This window comes from Penicillium bovifimosum (genome assembly GCF_028826915.1).
Source record: "Penicillium bovifimosum strain IBT 22155 chromosome Unknown utg000003l_segment0_segment0, whole genome shotgun sequence".
Lineage (NCBI taxonomy): Eukaryota > Fungi > Ascomycota > Eurotiomycetes > Eurotiales > Aspergillaceae > Penicillium > Penicillium bovifimosum.
In genome coordinates, this window is record NW_026622712.1 from 2,928,477 (window position 1) to 2,948,688 (window position 20,212).

Consider the following 20,212-nt stretch of genomic DNA (forward strand, 5'->3'; position numbering starts at 1 on the left):
GCATAAAATGTACAGGCAAGCTAAAGGTATCGGAGATGGTCCCCTCTTAGGTGGGGGAGAGGGTCACGTTCACCGCCCTGGATAAATCCAGCAATATATGCGACCGCCTTTATTTTTTTCGGGCAAGAAACAGTTGAAGCGTCAAACTTCAATGTTGTCTACTTAGCCAATTATCTTTCAGTCCAAGTGACTGTAAAAATCCAAAATGCCGCCCAAGTTCACACCTCGCCTACGAAAGCAGAGGCACCGGGCGAACCCGGCTGGCGAGTCGGCCGATACCAATGTCGAACAGCTCCAGCCCGTCTCGAAGGATGAGAAAGAGTTGCGACGACAGAAGCTGCAAGGAGAGCTACGGGAGCAGAACCCCCACATGTCCTCGAAAAAGCAAAAGCGTTTAGACAAATACATTGTATGTGGAAAGCCATGAAAGACAGCGAGACAGCGCTGACAATCACAGGAAAACAAACTCAGGAAGGAAGAAAATATCGAATTGTTGAAGAAGCTAGCCTCGGCATCTGTCGACACTTCTTCTCTGCAAAGCTCCAGAGATCTTTTCAAGCGCAAAAAACAGGATGAAGACAAGCCTAAACCGGCCGCCGATGCGGCACCGAAACGCAAGGCTCCAGATATTTCCGGGTACGACACTGACGATTCGGACGCCGACCTCAAAGCCTCTGATCCCTCGACAGACCCCAATGAACAAAAATTGAAACAAGAGGCAGCTGCCGGAAGTGGATTGAAGCGGCCTCTAGAGCTCGGGCCGGATGGATTCCCTGTTCTGAAGAAGCGCAAGCGTGCGCCCAAGAAGAAGAAGAAGCCTGTCGTGAAACCAGTACAAGCCGAGGTTGCATGGGATGGCTTTGACTCGGGTGAGGAGGACGAAGAGGAAGGCGAAGATGACGAAGACGACGAAGATATGGACGACGAGTCCGCCGGGTCTGAAAGTGATATCGAAGAGGACTCCGAAGAGGGCTCTGAAGACGACGATACTTCGTCTGATGGTACTTCTGATGAGGATGAGGAAGACGAGGAAGATAACGACGAGGAAGAAGACAGCCCAAAGCTCAAGACTCGCGAGTCGGCCTTCAAATCTTGGGCCGTACAGCAGATCAACGAGGCCGCAGGCTTCAAACCGAGTGCAGGAGCAGTGACAGAGGAAGAGCAAGTGTTCGACCCGTCCAAGTTGCCAGCAACTCACAATACTATCCAAGAAGAACCGCTTCCTCGAGAGCTTCAGGTCACCAGTGGCGATCCCAACCGCAAGGCATACAGTGTCGCGGTCGACCGCTCGGAAGAAATCCAAGTAGCCCGTCTTGGACTTCCCGTCGTTGGAGAAGAGCAGAAAATCATGGAAGCAATTCACAACAACTCAGTCGTGGTCATTTGGGGTGCTACTGGTAGCGGAAAGACCACTCAGCTACCCCAGTTCCTCTTCGAATCCGGATTCGGCTCCCCTGGTAGCCCTAACCCAGGTCTCATTGGTGTCACTCAGCCTCGCCGAGTCGCGGCCGTCAGTATGGCCAACCGTGTGGCCCAGGAATTGGGTCAACATGCCGACAAGGTGTCCTATCAGATTCGATTCGAGTCTACGGCGTCAAAGAAGACGGCTATCAAGTTTATGACTGATGGTATTCTTTTGCGAGAGATCGCCGATGACTTTGCCCTTCGCAAGTACTCTATCATTCTTATTGACGAGGCTCACGAACGCAGTGTCAACACTGATATTCTGATTGGAATGGTCAGTCGTATTGTGGGCTTGCGTAAGAGTCTGAGCGAGGAGGACCCGTCTGTCAAGCCGTTGAAGGTCGTCATCATGTCGGCCACTCTCCGTATCTCGGATTTCACTGAGAATGCAAGTCTTTTCCGCGATGGTCCTCCTCCCTTGGTCCAAGCCGAAGGTCGTCAGTACCCTGTCGCAGTCCATTTCTCCCGTCGCACACAGCGCGATTACGTCGAAGATGCCTTCCGTAAGGTCTCACGCGGACACCGCAAACTGCCTGCCGGTGGAATGCTCGTCTTTTTGACTGGACAAATGGAGATTCGTCAACTTTCAAAGAAACTGAAGCAGGCGTTCAAGCCTACCCAGCGGGATGACACGACAAATGCAAAGGTGCAACTCTCGGCTACTGAAGCACCTCTGGAGGCAGAGGATCTCGAACTGGGTGGTACTGAGATGGAAAATCCGGGCCACGATGATTATGACAGTGATATGGAGATCACAGGATTAGACGACGCCGAGGAAGATGAAGGCTTCGAGCTAGCTGAAGGTGAAGAAGCGATGGATTCATCCACCCGCGTTCACGTATTGCCCCTATACTCGCAGCTCCCTACGAAAGAACAAATGAAGGTGTTCGAGGCACCGCCAGAGAACTCCCGGCTGATCATCCTCGCAACCAACGTTGCCGAAACATCCCTCACCATCCCCGGGATCAAGTATGTCTTTGACTGCGGCCGATCCAAAGAGAAACAGTTCGACCTCTTCACCGGAGTCCAGAGCTTCCAAGTCGGCTGGATCAGCAAGGCGAGCGCAAACCAGAGAGCCGGTCGAGCCGGTCGTACAGGGCCAGGTCACTGCTACAGACTGTACTCTTCCGCAGTCTACGAAAGCGAGTTCGCCGAGTACACAGAACCCGAGATCCTGCGCACCCCCATCGAAGGTGTCGTCCTCCAAATGAAGAGCATGGGTCTCCACAACGTCATCAACTTCCCCTTCCCAACACCCCCAAGCCGTCAAGGTCTCGCAAAGGCAGAGAAACTCCTCAAGAACCTCGGCGCCCTCACAGCCGACGGCCAAGTAACCCCAATCGGCCGCCGTCTCTCGACATACCCCCTCTCACCACGCTTCAGCAAAATGCTCCACATCGGCCACCAACACGGCTGCATGCCCTACGTGATCGCCCTAGTCGCCGCTCTAGCCGTCGGCGACCTCTTCATTCCCGAGAACCAACTCGACCCCAACAATCCCTCCCCCTTCCAAAAGAAGGAGTCCAACGACTCCGACTCCGACTCCGACGTCGACACCCGAAAAGTCTACACAAACGCCGACCGCCTCGAAGACACAGAGCGCGAACAGCGCGCCAAATCCCACGCCCGCGCCCACCGCCTCTTCAGCAAACACGACGAAACCTCCGACGCCCTCAAATCCCTCTCCGCAATCTGCGCCTACGCCTACGCCTCCGACGGCGAAGCCTTCGCCGACAAAATGTTCCTCCGCGCCAAGGCCTTCAAAGAAGCAACCCAGCTCCGTCGCCAGCTAACCGACATCGTCCGCTCAAACAACCCCGGTCTCGTCCCGGCCTACGAACACCGTCTCCCAGAGCCATCTCCAAAACAAATAAAAGCCCTCAAGCAAATCGTCACGGCCGGCTTCATAGACAATGTCGCTATACGCGCTGATCTAGCCCCCGTCCCGCCTGAGATCCCGCGCGCACCCCGTCGCGCAATCGACGTGCCGTATCTGACTCTTTTCCGCTCCCGGGATGGAAAGATCCAGGAAATTCAGGAGAAAGCGGTGTATGTCCATCCTTCGTCGTTGTTGGCGAAGCTTTCGCCAAAGGAAATGCCGCAGTATATTACCTATTCGCATCTGCAGCAGAGTTCGGCGTCGCTGGTTTCAGATCAGGTGGCTAAGATCAGGATGTTCCCGCTTGTTGCGCCCAGTGGATTGCAGCTGTCGGCTATTGCGCATGGTACGCCGTTGATTGAGTATGGGAAGCCCATTGGGAAGGCGGATGCTATTGAGGGTGTGCCGCCGCGTAGGTCTTGCTGGGTTATTCCGTCGCTTGTTGGGGATTCGGGGAGTACGGGGTGGCCTTTGCCTGCTAAGAAGGTGGTGCAGAAAAAGGATGCGAAGGATGGGTGGGTTATTGAGAAGTTTGTGGCGTAAGCTTGACTTTGGATGTGTATTATAGATGAGATTATGATATCCACTTGTTTCATTTTGGTTTGAAGGATTGTACAGCATAACATGGACAGAAAGAAGAGAAGAAGAAAATGATTCCCACCCGCATAACCCCAACGCCCAACATCACTGTCAAAGGTAGCAACATTACTTTCAAAGGTAGAAACAAGACCTCAATCCCTCCTCTCCCTCTCCCGATACCGATCCCTCGAACTCGAAATCACCCCCGTCTCCCTATCCTCCCTCAACCCAAAAGCCCTCCTCAACCTCTCCGTCTCCTCAATCTTCGCCTCAGCAAGCTCATGAACCTGATAAGACTTCAAATTCCGTCTATCCTTGCCATTGCCAGCGGGAAGCGGCCTCTTAAACGCCTCACCCCTCTGCATCTCCACCTCAAGCTCATCAAGCAACCTCTTCCTCAGCGCATCACACCGTTCATCAATCTCTTCTTCACTGAGCACCTTCTCCTTCTCCTCCTCCTCCTTATCTGCCTTGTCTTTGACAGTCTTAGAACTCTTCTTCTGCTCTTCTTCAATCCGCTCATTCTCCTCTTCCAGCCTCTCCCGCTCTTCCATGACTTTCACCTCGATCCCGCGCTTCCGGTCATGGTCGAGGATTTGCTTGTCGGGCATGCGCTGCTTGAATGGTCGGTCCATGGGTCCGCTGCCGTTTGCGCCGGACACGGGTGGGTAGGGGCGCCGTAGCCTGTGTTGCGGAGTTTGAGGAGGGCGGAGTTGCGCTGCACGTAGCCTGATGTGCCGCTGCCGCGCGGGGTGCTGAGGCCGACGTTTGAGGACATTTTGGTTGGATTTTGTGGGCGTGTTTGTGTGAGAGTCGTATGTGGTTATAGTTGTAGTTTATGTTAGGTTATGCTGGGATGTGTCTGCTTTGACGGAATGCAGTAGCTCGGAGCTGGTCTGGGTGTATGGATGTGTCGGTCGTTTCGTGCTTAGGTTGGAGGTTGAGCTGAGACGGGTGAATGGTTGAATGGTGCGGCTTAATCTCCGTCCAGGTGTGAGGGAGTGCTGATCACCTTGTTCAGGTGGAAGTGTAGATGGGGTTGATCCGAGTAGGTCAAAATGCGCCTTATCAGATATCACGGGACAGTAGTCACGTGCGGTATCATATGCCACATCACGTGTACTCGTATCTACCCTTCACCGGGCCATCGACTCCATACCAAGTCTCCGTGGCGCAATTGGTTAGCGCGTCCGACTGTTAATCGGGAGGTTGGAAGTTCAAGCCTTCCCGGGGACGTTTCTTTTTTTTCCCACGTGAAGCCTGGATGTCGGGCGAGGAACGCAGTCAACTGGGTATGAACTGATCTTTCAAGAAAAGAGTGTTGCTTTCTGAGGAACAGCTTATGTCCATGAGAGGCCTAAGTGACGTTAATGAATGCCATACCATACCATCGACACTGGACCACTTGGCTAAGGTTACTGTACTGTACTCTATGATAATATGGAAGGATGATAATCAAGTCATAATGCATTGATAATACAGCCACTAGCAAGGTTAAATGAATACCACGAGAGAAATATCAACACGGCAAGGCAACCCTGAAATAAGCAACATGGCATCCAGGCTGATAGCTGTGACAAGTATCAAAAGACCAGGAAGATAGCACATGTCGCCGGGAAGCACAGAAGCAAGATCACCGTGACAGAAACACCTTGATGCGAGAAGAAACCGGGACGTATCGCAGAGATCAGAAAGGCATGATTGGAATATTTGGTTCGAACAATCGGCCACATGGCGATAGTGAAAAAGATTTGTGGACGAAGAAAGTTGTAGATCATGCAGATGTCATGGCACAAGGTGAATGCTGTGCAAGTGTTGATTCTTTTCTCGTATTTTCTGCAGGAACCAGAGGGGAATGTCGACATTTGAACTCCATGCGACTGGATATGCGCTCTGTATCGTGAAGAGCGAAACAGGGGACCATTCAGTGTTTGAAAGACAGCCCAGCCCGTTCATCCCGCCAGTGAGAAATAATGGAAAGGAAACAGAAACGCAAAGACGCCGGAGCCGTATTGATTCTCGGATCGGGATCTCATAAGGAGAAAGCATTGACAATGATTCACAAGGGATAATCGTAAGAATAATGAACATGTCAAGAAAGGAACAAGAACAAAGAAGAGGTAGATAAGAAGTAAGTTGTCGTTCCGAGATCGAGATCGAGATCAATACATGAGAAGGAAATAAGAGATAGAAACATTCCAGGACCCCACAGTTGCGCCGTCTCAAAACCATGGTAAAAGTTGGGGGAATCACATAGACGTTGGTAGCATATATCCCGCCGGATTCCCCTGTATGTATACGCCCCGTATTAGATAGAAGACAAGAAGTCATTCGGCTCGATCAATTCAGGATTAGAAAGATTATGTTGGGCGAGCAAGGTAAAGTGTGCAACGAATTAGTGGGCACTAGTGACATCGACCGGGACGGTAACACCGGTGCTGCCTGTCTCGGGACTCGAAACCGATGTCACTGTGCTTTTGGCAAGGCCCTTGGACTCAAGGGTGCTGTCGACGGTCTGGGGATCCGTCGGAGGAGGTGTAGGGGGTGCGTTACCCAGGAACGGAGCCCGGGGCTGCTCCATGGTGGAGCGCTTAGCAGGCTGCGGGGACGACTTGTGCGAGTGAGGGGGGTGGTCGAGGTGGCGTGAGAAAGAGGGCCGGTTGCGGGCGAGTTGGGGTCAAAGATGAGCTTCTCGATAGCAACAATTTGCTTGCCGTAGCTAAATTTCTTCAGCTGGCTGAGAAGGGGCTTGATCTGATCAATGAGGGCCTCGCGTTCTGCGTCCTTCAGCTGGCCTAGCACTTTCTCTGTAAGGGGTCAGTATCACCGCACGAGGTGGAGGTGGCTAAATCACTTACGAATGACATAGTTGCCATACTGGTCGCGCATGAGGCCAAGGAGAGGACTCTCGCCGCGATCATTGGCGGAGGTCAGAGTGGAAATGATGTGCTTGCGTTCATGTTCCGCGCCGAACTCAATGCTCTTCTCGACCACGTTACTCGCAAACTTGTGCTTGGAGTAGGCGAGAAGCTGACCCATCACGATGTCAATCATGCGAGTGCGATCTTTCTCGTCGCCGTTCTCAATAACATGCTGGATGACATAATTGCCAAACTGGTCAGGAATCAAGTTGGCTGTGCATGCGTGAAGCTCAGCCAGGATGGACTGGCGGTCAACTTCCTGACAGTGCTCAAGCATGCGCTGGATCACACGGCAACCGTAAGGGTGAGCGGCAAGGCGATTGACCTGGCCACGGAAGGCGTTGATAATGAACTGAACATACTCTGAAGGAACACGCTCGATAGCCTTTTGAATGACGTGGTTTCCGTTCTGGTCACGAACGCACTTCAGGACATGGTTCTCCAGTTCCTTCACCATAGCAGCTTGTTGATCAGTTAAGATGTGCTCGAGTGCCTTTTGGACGACTCGGCATCCGTACATCTGGGTTGACAGAGCGAGAACATGACCGCGCATTTGGTTGGCCAGAATCTTCTTCTGCGTCTGGTTGCCATGCTCGAACAACTTTTGGACGACGTAGTTACCGAAGACATCGGTCATCAGCTGTAGGCAGTTAGGCTGGATTTCGCGGAACACCTGTTCCTTCTCGTCGCTGTTGGCGGTCTCAAGCTTCTGCTGAATGAAACGAGAACCGTGCTGGTCTCCGCTGAATTCAACGACATGGTTGTAGATGTCCTTGAGCTCGTAGCGCTTGTTACCCTTGCTGTTGGCCCTGAACTCCTCCAGGAGCGGGCTGCGAACAACCTGTGTAGGGTCGTGATCACGCTGAGTGCGCCCAACAAGCGCAGCGGCATTGAGGCCGGAGAGATGGGCGACTGGATAGAAGCCGGAGAGCGCATTCAGACGAGACGCCTGGTAAGCTTGGAAGTCGTACGTGGGAGGATATTGCATCCGCGAAGAAGCTTGAGCAAGCTCCTGTTCCTGAAGAGCTCGAAGCCTGCGCTCAAAGGCTGCTGTGTGGCTTTCATTTCCAGTAACGTTGCGGAACTGGGCCGACCCCTCTACACCAGGGTAGAGGGGGCTCTCCATGCGGGCATAGTCAGAAGGCGAGATGGACCCAGTATTCGCAGCACGCGACCGTGCCTGCTGGTAAGCGAGCTGCATCTCCTGAGGCCCATCCACAGGATAACCGAGTGTCTGGTATGCATCCTCATTGTTTTGGTATTTCGCACGAGGGAAGCTACCATCAAAGGAGGCGTGAGGAACGAATGTGGGTCGCTGGGCTGCTTGCGAAGCATAGCTGCCATCGTTAAGTTGCAGCTTGTTGAAGCTACTGCCGAGGTCCATCGAGGAACTGGCATAGCGGCCGTCAATACTTTGGTTATCAGAGTAGAATGAAGGGTGTGTGGAGTGGCCAGGACGCTGTGTGGCGTAAGAAGCGGAATTGTGGGAGGCGTGAGCGAGGCCGGTGCGCCCAGGAGGGGGAGACATGTGCTCAGACATGCCCGATGCCAGTGTTCCCACCTGCATAGTCATGGACCCCGCCATTCCATCACCGCCTGCACTGTCGAGCTGGCTAGCGAAAGTAGGCTTCGCGGGGAAGTTGGCGCCCACGGGGCTGCCACCGAGACCGCTCGAGTTTATCTGGCGTCGACCAGAGAACCCACCAAACGAAATGCCATCCCCGGATGGTGATACTCCCTCGGAGGCAGCGTTGAGATAGGGTCGGTGAGAAGCGGTGCCAGCGGCGGTGCTCATGCCCGTGGTACGCGGTAGGGCAAAGTAGGAGCTGTCACTGGTTTCGTTCAAAGCAGGAGCGCTACGGTCGTTTGCACGCGTCTGAATAGGCGATGTAGCGAGACTTCGGTTCTGGAAAGAGGGGTTGGTGTTGACAGTGCTCCATGGCAGGGTGGCACGTCCCGACCAGCCGTCTGACTCCGATGTAGACAAGAGTGAACCTGATCCTGACTTTCCTTCGAATGCAGTCTCGCTAATGTGTTGATCTGCAAGCTGTGTCAGCGTGTCCCAGGTTGAAAATCGATGTAACCAATCGCTTACCGTCTCCGAATCCACCCAGGTTAGAATCACCCCAGATGTTGTTGTTCCAGCTGGACTTGCCAGCACCAAAACCCTTGCCGACACTGTTGTTTTGTGATCCGCGGGAGCGCTCGTTGATCCCAGATGAACCCATGTTGGAAGCCCGATTCGAACGCACCTAGATGGTTGTTAGTATCGCCGCGTTCATCGATCGAGATCCATGTTCCCACTCACGTTGTGTGCGCCGGTTGCATTTGCGGCCATCGTAGAAGCCATCCCAGGAACTATCCGATCGGCGTAACAACAATGAAGCGATATGTACTCGAAGGGAAGGTGATTATTCGGAGGTCGTTCGAAGATGTGTCTCGCGATAATAAATCACAGAGCTGAGACTATCGACCGATGCTGTGTCGGCCTGTATTTGCAAGCGGGCACCAGGCACCAGGAACAGCGAAGATAAAGGAATATATGACTGCGATGAAAATACCCCTGTTAGCCGTGTTCAAACCATATTGGGTGAATGTTCCATTGGTATGCCAGGTTCCATCGAAGGTCCAAGGGTTCCTAGGGTGTACCAGTGTCTGAGGGGAAGGCTCACCAAAGGAGGGGATAGAAGGGGATCGCGAAAAAGAAAGAGTGAAGTGAAGAGAACGAATGTAATCCTCTGTACTGCTCAGCGTGGAAGCCAGGACATGTACAGATTATACAGGAGCTGGAGAGAGGAAGGGAGAGGGAAGGGAGAAAGAGCTACAAGCTCTGAATGAGGCGAGAAATGCTGACTGTGGCAGGAAGGTCGATCGAGCCTGACAGCGATGGAAGATGCAAGGTGACAAAGAATTGGAACGATTATTCTCACCCTTCCGTTTGCTGCAGCTGTGTGGGGTGGGTAACAGGTTGGTAGCCGGAGGGTTCTGAATTGAGGAGGCGTCGCGACGTTACTCTGCTCCGTGCATGCTCCAGGAATCTCCCAGTTTGCAGATCGTCCTCATGTACCTTGTGGAGAGTCGATCCCCGAGAATGGCAATCAGAGCGTTGGGGGGGACCCTAGATTGATTGGCGTAGGCAAGGGATGATGTCTGAGGGGAGGGAGGGGGAGGATTTTCGAGTAGCGGATAAGAGTAACGGAATGCGCTCGCGCACTCAGAAGAGAATCCGGGATTCAGTAGATCGATGGAAGGGAATGTGGGCGAGAGACAGGACACAGCATAAAAGTAGTCCAGCTGTCACACAGGCGCCAGCATGACAGCCCAGGGCTGTGGTTTATTTTTTTTTTCGTGTGGCTTGGGGAAGGTATTGAGGCGGTGATGGAGGGGAAAAGCGAAAGAGAATTGAAAAGAAGAAGAGCAATTCAAATAGCAGGAAGAAAATAAGGAAGTCACACGAAAAAGAAAAAAGGAAGAAAAGAAAAGAGAAAAAAGACGAACAGAACAAGGTCGATTGGATAGATAACAAGAAGAAAATGATGATTTCGTAGATCAGCCGCTGTATTGGTTTGTAATACGGTGACCAGTTGAACAGGTCGATCTTGGCTGAGAGGTGGAGGTACTTATGTTTGTATTAGAGTTTGGCTGGGGAACTAAGTATTCTTGCAGCTAGCTTTGTATGGTATCTGTATCAGGCTGTCACCGCGATCTAACTCCCGGCGCTTCTTTTTTAGCCTGGCCCCATCTCTTTGTCCTTAACTCGTTTGACAGCTCTCCATAGAAGTGCAATAGCTGCAATTGTATTCAAACTTCTTTCATTACATTGTCTATTACAATTTGTATACCCCGTACATGTTCTTATGATCTGAGTATATACTGAACTCTACACTTCTGTACTCATTAGGAAAAAGTTATATCGATTTCCATGGCCCAGCCCAGCACATCAACATCGAGTCCCTGGAACAGTACCGAAAGGGCCGCGCAATGAGGTGAACGGGCAAACCTGAAGTCACTATGGAGGCGATTTGATGCTTCGGTCAAGAGTTCCTATCCACTGTAGTAGAGAACTCCCTGGTATGTGTCATATGACCATGGGTAACCCACATTATACTCCCGAATGGAGCCGGGTGCCTGACAGTCAATATAACAGAAGCTTTTCACTAGAAAGAATTGGGAATACGGAAGGAATCAAGATCCCAGAGTGACAGAGTCCTCGGAAATATTGTGTGTAGTCTTGAGGTAATGTAGATGTCGTGAAGCTTCCCCGAGCTTATCGATTTTTAAGGTGAAGGTTTAAAGAATCCGATCGGGGCCCACTCAGACCCTCTTTAGCCTTAACCCCAAGTAAGGTACACTCTAGTGACTCTTACTCAGTCTACTGCGTATACACAGCCATATGGAACCAGAACCATCTCGGACCCTCAATATTCCTATGTATGGGGTAGTCATGCTCTTGTTCTTTTATTCTCTCGTACAACGTCCGGTGGAGTTCGGAGCGGAACATTCTTGCCCCAAAAAAAAACAAAAAAGAAAAACAAAGAAACGCCCGAAAAGAGCCAAGGACCGCCACCTTTCTAACTGTGGATTACCAGCCATTCCAGGATTGGCAAGGCGTCTCTCGTTGGCTGACTTCTCCGCCTGGTCAAGAACCCAACGGGGCGAGGGGATTTGTTTCGCACTGATGCTCTGACTTGTTTGGGGTATTTTCTTTTTCTGTTGATGTTCTGTCTATTGTTTAGGCCGTGCGCGGGGACTGGTAATGCCTAATCCCTTGATGCTGGACCCCCCAATAGATCCAGCCATGATCAAGTCAACCACCACTGCGAGTCGCAATAGTCTCGCGCGCATCGATAAAGGTACGCTTGGGGCCCTTAAAGAGTAGAACCAGCCAAAATCAGTCCCTAAAAGCAGGTTCGTACTGGGTAGACTTCTATAGACTTGGCCAGCCCCTTGCTTCGGCTCATCGTCACATTGACCCTTGGATTTGATCTGTAGGGGAAGTGCGGGACGCACCATCCGACTAACTGACAGCCTTGGAAGATCCAGTTGCTTGTTCCCCCGGTTTCGAAACTCACACAGAAGGAAGGGTCGTCATCTGGCAGTATCTATTGAACATTTGCCGTCGAATTCGCGGGGTCCAGTCATCGCAGTGTAATTCCTCCAGGCGAAATTGGAAAAAGGGCCGAGACATCGACCGGCGAAGGGAGAGTCATACAGCGCGCAGGACGACAAGGATACTCACCTTTGGGTCCTTGCACAGGGGTCGTACAGGGAAAGTGTCAGGCCATCACTCGCAGAAATCTTCCCCAGATCTGATCTTTAAGGGTGATTGTCGCCTTGCGTCCGACTCCCGTAGGCTTATTCACATTAAGTGGACCCGAACGCCGATGACCACCGACCGAGTTTCAAGGCTACTCGGCGTTGGTTGTGTTCCCAGTCTCTAGGATAAGTTGTTGCTTTTGCCCTTATTATTTCTCCGGTTTGTGAGGTGTCAAATCGGTGTGCTGGCGTCCCCTGACCGCATTATAAGAGATGCAGAGTCTGTCCGCGATGCCAAGAGACAGAAGGACCTGTCCGTGAATGCAGTTGGGCAATTCTGGTAGTGACGCAGGGCTAGTTGTGTTCTTGATCTCGAGTGTCGGTCTTGGTGGGATCAGTACAAACCAGGGTACTCTTGGGTGTTTGAAGTCCGGACAGACTAAGATCCTGTAAACTGGTCCTTGAGTCTTCTTCGGTTTTGAGGGTAGAGACCTGCTGTCGTCTGCGAGATGAATTCGATGGCCTTCGACAATATATAGGTATTGCTCCCGGAGCACATTCTCCATTAGTGTCGGGCTGGTGACAACAACACCGTGGCGGATGCCCCACACCCACCTGCAGTTTGTAAGTACAAGTGACTTTCCTCAGAAAGCTCCCGCTGGGACTCGGGAGGGAGCATCTTAAGAACTAGGTATCGTCCTAAACCAACCTGGGGCACGCTGTAGATCTGCCACTGGGCGATGGAGTACAAAGAACCCATTTTCTTAGCACTGGAGAAGAGCCCAGCTCTAGTTACGCTCAAATTCAAGAAGTTGCAGCTCGACCTCTACTGCAACGATTGCCAACGAACACTTCGTTTGTGGCACAGGGCCGCGTGCTGTGTGTTCCCGCGGTGGCTGTAAATCCATGCGAGCAGCATACTTGCAGCTTGGGCGATACATCCAGCATGTGGCAAACAGTGGCTTTAAGAGACTTGCATCTTGGATTTCTTTTTGATCACTTGGCTGTTCCGAATATATTTATGCCTGTACCTAGGTAGTCCGGTACCTACCGACCTGATTTAGGGTTGTTGATGGTATCTCCATGTGATTCCTACATGTGACTACATTCTACACAGTATATATCTCTAGACTGGGTTTAAGAAACTGATATTTACTTTTTCTGCTAGGTAAGCATGGAACTTCCGAAAAACTATGAGCATTTTATAGACATGCTAGATATTTGAAAGCTATAGAAGTTCCTACGAAAAATGTGATATCTATGGAGGTTGTCCGGTAGTCTTTGGTCTTTGACCAGGTCTCTACATGTACCTAGCTGACTATGTGACCTCGATAGTCCCAACAACCAAGCCAACCACCATGAAGGCAATCTCAACAAGTCAACACATTGTTCCTTGCTTCTATGAACATGGCTACACTCGTGGACGCTGTGTGTTGACGCGTACTATGGCTTTGTTTGTTGTGATGGTCAGGTACATGAGATCTAATCTGCTACGACAGATCTTTAAGACACTCATTTCCTGCTGACATCAATGTAATTTCCCACGAGCATCGGACCCCGGCAAGAGCAAATCAACTTGCTACTGTAGGATTAACGGGCTGTGTTTATGCGCCGTAAACTGGGACTGGATTAATTTCTTGTGCGACCAGAGAGAATCTGTTTACACCAGGTTATCATCAGTTCTACCCTATCTACCCCATATCGAAGGAATTAAGCTACACTCAATGTCTCGCACGAGTTTACGATCTCAGGGGAACCAAAATAAACGGGCATAGTTGGGTGGACTGAGCTGGCCAGTCAGAGGCCGCCAACAGCCTCCAAAGGGCCCGCCCTGCAGGCACTAAAGCCCTGTGATTGGTCAACCCCTGCAGCCAAGAGGCCCCAGCTGCAACCAGGGAACCAGACTAAGCTTGGAACAGCTTAGCTCTAACACTAACAATAGCGAAGCGTTCTAGGCTGTCCTTCTCCTCTTCTTCCTCCCTTCGTCCCCTTTCTGTTTCCCTTCATTCTCCAAACCTTCAGTCCCTCCATTCTTTTTCACGCAGGAGCCAGCTTCACTCTTTCAGCGGCTCACCTTGCTGTCCACTCTTTCTTTAACAATCGGTCAACCTTCGTTTTCGACCCCTTTTGCCTTATTTTCGACAACCCACACGACCCAACGACTGTTCAACTGCCATTCGACTGGTACATTCCGCGAGTGTTTTACTTATCCGGATCCAGTCCGTAGCACTCTTTGGGATCTGGAATCGCCGATCACGTCTCTTTCCATCGCTTTCCGATCATAACCACAATACCACTTGGGTCTTAAAACCCAACCTCCCAAAACCCCACGATCCACAAGATGAACAACCTATTTCCTCGGATCGTTGCTCGTAATGACGATGACAATGGTGGACTGTCAAATGCAATGATTGATCTCTTGATCGCTCTTCTTGTTCTTGTTCTGCTCTCCCTCGCCCTGGTCGGTGGTCTGCTGGTCCTCCGTCGCAAGCGTCAATCTCGGAAACAAAACCTACTCCCAGTTCACAATGGAGAGTCCCCTGTCAATAAACGCCGCTTAACTATCTCTACCAACAAGTCTGATTCCGTGGTCGTGTACGATGAGAAGCGCAGTCTCATGGCCAACTCCGACAGCCCCCCACCTAGCCCTGTGCCCGAAATCCGCATTACCTTCCCCGAGGAAGAAGATGCGAGCGGCAAACGTACCTCTGGCCGAATGGTCATTGTCCGAATCAGTGACGCTGGTAGCGTCGGTCTGGAACCCTGTCACGAGGAGCTACCGCCCTATCAAACCACCGACACCGGTCGCTTCCAATCCCTGGACATTGACCGGATGGGTGGATTGAAGGAGAAGGGGGAGATGAATACATACAAATAAAGGCGATCACCAACTTGCCTAATTGACCAATTGTGCATCACACCCGCAGGCGGCTCAATCCTAAATTCTCAACGACTTCTCAAAACGTGACGAGTACTCTGGCGAATATCTCTTGCGCTCCTACATAACCTTTCTCCCCGACTTGGCCTATATGGCTTGCACATATGCTTTTCAGTTTCCTTGGCCTCGAAGTATACGGTCGGAATCCCAAAGCTCTACACAGGCTCTTGGGTTTCCGCGTTGCTTCGATATCCTCAATCTGCTTCTTGAAGCTGAATTGTCCATAGCGAGGGCCTGCCGATTTTTCTCCTGCTTTCTGGCGTTTGATTCTCTTAAGCTTGGTATCATGTTTGCTTCAGCTCTGCCACGTTCCTAGGGCTCGATGTACATGTGTTATTATTCCTGCTTTCGACTTCTATTCTTCACATCCTTTTATGGGGTTCTTTTTTTACGTTTCATTGGGGCCCCTTCTATTTCACTTCTCTTCTTATGTGCCATTTTCATTTCGGTACCCGGCAGCTGGATAATGTATGTACTTAGTCCTCCTATGTTTCGCCATATTTAAGCATATTTAAGCAAATCTATCACCTACATGCTTTGTGTGCTTTATCCCCTCCTTTTTTTCTGTAGAGTGGGTGTAGGCACGTAGCCACCGGCCAATGAGAAACCCCGGCACCGAGCTTCCCAACCGTCGGTTCCGCGACGTCAGAGAAATTCGACTTGATTTTCTTTCTGCAACAGCTTCCCCCGATCGAGCTTTGTATACGGCTGTTCCAAACTATGTGCATGCCATAGTCACTTGATACAAAGGGAAGCCGTTCGACAGAGCACAAAAAGGGTACAAACCTCCGCAACCTCCGCAACCTCCGCCGCCCTCCGCGGGCCTATACTTTTTCACTCGACTTCGATGGCCCTCGCTTGAACTGGTTCAATCGGCTCGATTGTGCTTGCTCCCGGCTTCCCTGCCCCTGAAAACAGACTACCGTGTTCATTGTCCACGGACCCCCCTTCGACCTTTAGCAGACACGTCTGCGACTCGGCGCGCCAGCTGGCCTCCGATCTCGACGTGAGACCATACGGTATCCCTACAAAATGGTAGCCACATCAGCTGCAGGGACTGCGGGGACCAGCCTGAACCCCAATGGCCCCAAAGGCGGTCTTCCAGCTGCTCCCCCTCGCAGCTCCCCTCAGTCGCCTGGCGGGCAGACCAAGCGGAAACCACCTGGTGTGATTGATATGAAGGCGATGGAGCTCGAGAATGAGTTCAAGTCCAAGCATCTTGGGGTAATGGGTGTTTTGGCGTGGATACTGTGAGTGTTTCCTGCCTAGCAAAGCTTCTGAGGTTCAAAGGCCCTTCGCGGGGCTGACGTGTCAGAAAATAAATTTGAGCTAACGGTGGTTACATGACAGACTCTTGCATGTCGTGGGTATATACTTCTTCACAAAAGGATTCCTTCTCACGCGCATGGTCCTCGAAAATAAATCATCATGCGACGTACTGCCTTTTGAGGACATTCTGGCCCCGTCGCACAACACGGCCCTGGGGAGTGAACAGCAGAGTGGCTGCTGGCACGAGAAAACATTTGACAAGGCTGTTGTCATCATTATTGACGCCCTCCGCTATGACTTCACTGTACCATTCGCGTCGAAGGGAGAGACTGACACTGTTCATCTCTTCCACAACAACATTCCTGTCCTCTACGAGACAGCTGTGCAGAACCCTGCCAACGCTTTCCTCTTGCCCTTCATCGCGGATCCTCCGACCACCACTCTGAACCGTCTGAAAGGCCTGACCACCGGAACCCTCCCCACCTTCCTCGAGGCAGGCTCTAATTTCGCTGGAACCGCCATTGACGAGGACAATCTCGTTGCGCAGTTGCACAGCGCTGGGAAGAACTTGGTCCACCTGGGTGATGACACATGGCAGGCGCTGTTCCCGGGTTACTTCGACACCAATCTCACGCATGCGTATGATTCATTCAACGTCTGGGACTTGCACACCGTCGACAATGGTGTCAACGAGCATCTCTTCCCACTTCTCCGGCCGGAGAACAGCACCAAGTGGGATGTTATCTTTGGTCATTATCTCGGTGTGGACCATGCGGGACACCGTTATGGTCCTAACCACCCTGCCATGGCGTCTAAGCTTCAGGAAATGGACCGCGTCATTCGCGATATCATTGATGCGCTCGACGATAAGACTCTTTTGGTCGTCATGGGCGATCATGGTATGGACATCAAGGGTGACCACGGCGGCGAGTCCGATGACGAGATCGAGGCCGCCTTGTGGATGTACTCCAAGCGTGGTATTTTCGGACGCACAAGCAAGGACACACTCCTCCCGCCGCAATTCGCGCGCGATAGATTCGTTCCCCAGATTGACCTTGTACCGACACTGTCTTTGCTTCTCGGAATGCCCATTCCTTTCAACAACCTGGGCTCGCCTATCGAAGAGGCTTTCTCTGGCGCACGCGGAGACGACTGGGCAAACTTGGCAACTGTCAACCGTCTGACCGCCGCCCAGGTCAAGAGATATCAGCACCAGTATGCACTTGCTAGAGGTGATGGTGACAATGAAGAGTCGGCTCTACTGTGGACTGCCGCGGAAGAAGAGTGGAAGTCTGCTTCCAAGCGTGCCTCGTTCAAGTCGACCTCCGCTCGAGCCAGCAATGAACTCTTCCGCAAGTACCAGCGTCACACTCTTGATATCTGCCGTGCGCAGTGGGCTCGCTTTGATGTACCCAGTATGATTCAAGGTGTTGCCATCCTCTTTGCTGGCATTGTCTTCTTGATAATGTATGCACGGGGCTTGAAGACGGACCGGACCCTGCTCACTACTCGTCTGCTTCAGTCTGCGGGCATGGGGGCTGGCGTTGGTGCTGTGTCCGGATTTGCGTTCGGCTTGACTGGCTTGACCGATATAGGTGTCGTCAATGGAACCTTGCTGCTGGCTGCAGCTGGCAGTATCGTTGGAGCTATTCCAGTGATTGCCAAGAAGCCTAGCAACCTGACTCTGCCTCTTCCGAATGGCATGTGGGGCTGGCTTGCGTTCTTTTTCACAGTTTCTCAGTCGGTCGGATTCGCCTCGAACTCCTACACCATTTGGGAGGACGAAATCCTTCTATTCTTCCTCACTACGTTCGGCGTATGTGCGGGTGTCTCGTCCATGCGACAGCAGCAAACCACAGACCGTGTCTTGGGTGTGTACCACTCTATTCTTTTTGTGATTCTTGGCCGAATTGCGTCTTTCTCTCGCCTCTGCCGTGAAGAACAGATGCCCTTCTGCCGCTCCACATACTACTCTTCTTCGACTTCTTCCATCTCTGCCCCCTGGCAGCTTGCCATTCCTTTCCTGGTAACGATGTTCCTCCCAAGCGTCGTACGGTCCTTCTACGCCGGTTCCAAGTCCTACGAAGGCGCCGCGTCCTTATGGATCGGCGTTGCCTTCCGCTTTGGTCTCTTCATCACTTCCGTATTCTGGATGCTTGAAAGTGCCGATGATGGCGAGTGGCTCTCCGTCAGCAAGGAAACCCTCAAGTCCGTCCGCGTCTTCCTAGCCCAGCTCGTTCTCGCCCTGGCATTCGCAGCAGGTACTGGAGCATACCTGTACTCTAAGCCCTGCGTCAGCATCAGCGTGAGCAAGCCCGCTGAAGATCCCAACAGCCCACCGGCCCCTATCATCGCCGGTCAGCAACAAGGACCGAGAACCACAGTCACAATCCTCGGCTTCGGCAACGTCTACGGAACCCGCTTCTGCTTCCTAGTCATCAATTTCGCCCTTGCCATCATCCTCCTGCAAAAGCCAATGGGCCAAGGTGCCATCGCCCTTCTCCTCTGGCAAATCCTCTCCCTGCTGGAAATCCTCGACACAAACAGCCTGACCATGTCCAACTCCTCCATCGGCCCGGTCATCCTCGGCGTGCTCGGCTCTTTCTACTACTTCAAAACCGGCCACCAAGCTACCCTCTCCAGCATCCAGTGGGAAACCGCCTTCATCCCCCTCTCAACCATCCAATACCCCTGGTCCCCCCTCTTCGTCATCCTCAACACCTTCGGCGCGCAGATCCTCGCTGCCATCGCCGTACCTCTCACCGTTCTCTGGAAACGACCCCTCCAGACTCACGACCGTGTCCCCGCCTCCAATCCGAACAAGAACCCCGCCACACGTATTGTCTCGGATGTCGTCCAGGCAGCTGGAACTCATATTCTCTATCTGGCGACTATCAACCTTGCCACGACTATGTGGGCCGGCCATCTCCGTCGCCATCTCATGCTCTACCGTATCTTCAGCCCGCGCTTCATGATGGGTGCCGTTGTTCTGGCTGTTGTCGATGTTGTCTTGATGCTAGTTGCTGTTGGTGGTGTGCGCTGGAGTACTCTGAGTGTTGGTGAAATTTTCGGTTGGTGATGGCTCGGACACATAACTTAGATCATGGATACTTAGGCAGCCCTAAGATGTCTTCTCCCTACCCACTCTCATCACCTTCGTTTTACTGACACTCACTCTTCCACTTACCACGTCAAGCATACCTCCCCATCATCCTTCGCTCTCGCATTTGTATATGCGACTGTCTGTATAACGTGCTTTCCTCTTTTCTTTTCCCTTCAGGTCCGAGTTGTCTCCATTATGAAGACTCACGGTTCAATGTCTATGTATCAAATAAACAAGCCTACATGTATTCATATGCTTCCCATTCGAACACTCATTACCGCCTATCTCCGAAGAAGAGCCCCTGGCCAGTATTCCCATCTGTATCAACGTCATGTGGAGAAGTGACCCAGCAAGTCTACCTACTCCGTACAGTATTACAAAGTCATGACCGCATATCCCCTGAGCCTAAAATAACTATTCACATGAATAGCTCCATCCCAATGATCGTCAAGCCAAGCCCAGACCCATAAACCCATATCCTGATAAACACATCCCCTACCAAACAAAGAAACATCCCAGAAGATCTCGATATTTACATCAATCCCCTGAGGACACCTCAAAGTTATAAATACCCCTCTGATTCATGCCTCACATCGTCAAGTTCTCTTCATTCACAACCAATAACACCTATCACAATGCGTTTCACTCTCCTTACTACCCTCGCCCTTGTCGGCCTGTCTATGGGTGCTAAGACGGTATGTCTTCAGTCTCCTTGATTTTGATCGAGTACTGTCTAATCAAGTTACAGCTCCCCTCCGGCGAGAAGTGCAAGAAGGATGGAAGCCTTGGTATCTGTGAAAGCA

General features: G+C 51.8%; 5 protein-coding genes across 5 annotated transcripts; 3 read left to right on the forward strand and 2 right to left on the reverse strand.

Moving 5' to 3' along the window:
* Positions 1–205: 205 nt before the first annotated feature.
* N7515_004155 (ATP-dependent RNA helicase ECM16) lies at positions 206–3,886 on the forward strand (the record flags this gene model as incomplete). Its single annotated transcript, XM_056664899.1, has 2 exons — positions 206–409; positions 458–3,886. 2 exons carry the CDS (start codon positions 206–208, stop codon positions 3,884–3,886), a joined length of 3,633 nt encoding a protein of 1,210 aa, XP_056523956.1.
* A 188-nt stretch (positions 3,887–4,074) lies between these two features.
* On the reverse strand, positions 4,075–4,700 carry cwc21 (U2-type spliceosomal complex subunit CWC21; the record flags this gene model as incomplete). The annotated part of the gene is made up of 2 exons (XM_056664900.1): positions 4,075–4,564; positions 4,585–4,700. 2 exons carry the CDS (start codon positions 4,698–4,700, stop codon positions 4,075–4,077), a joined length of 606 nt encoding a protein of 201 aa, XP_056523957.1.
* Positions 4,701–6,317: 1,617 nt separating this feature from the next.
* Positions 6,318–9,193, reverse strand: N7515_004157 (mRNA-binding protein PUF3; the record flags this gene model as incomplete). The annotated part of the gene is made up of 5 exons (XM_056664901.1): positions 6,318–6,437; positions 6,476–6,729; positions 6,781–8,883; positions 8,939–9,095; positions 9,152–9,193. The coding sequence occupies 5 exons, from the start codon at positions 9,191–9,193 to the stop codon at positions 6,318–6,320; spliced, it is 2,676 nt and encodes an 891-aa protein (XP_056523958.1).
* Positions 9,194–14,440: 5,247 nt separating this feature from the next.
* On the forward strand, positions 14,441–14,977 carry N7515_004158 (uncharacterized protein; the record flags this gene model as incomplete). The annotated part of the gene is made up of 1 exon (XM_056664902.1): positions 14,441–14,977. The coding sequence occupies one exon, from the start codon at positions 14,441–14,443 to the stop codon at positions 14,975–14,977; it is 537 nt and encodes a 178-aa protein (XP_056523959.1).
* A 1,092-nt stretch (positions 14,978–16,069) lies between these two features.
* On the forward strand, positions 16,070–19,385 carry N7515_004159 (mannose-ethanolamine phosphotransferase GPI13; the record flags this gene model as incomplete). Its single annotated transcript, XM_056664903.1, has 2 exons — positions 16,070–16,287; positions 16,388–19,385. The coding sequence occupies 2 exons, from the start codon at positions 16,070–16,072 to the stop codon at positions 19,383–19,385; spliced, it is 3,216 nt and encodes a 1,071-aa protein (XP_056523960.1).
* Positions 19,386–20,212: the final 827 nt, after the last annotated feature.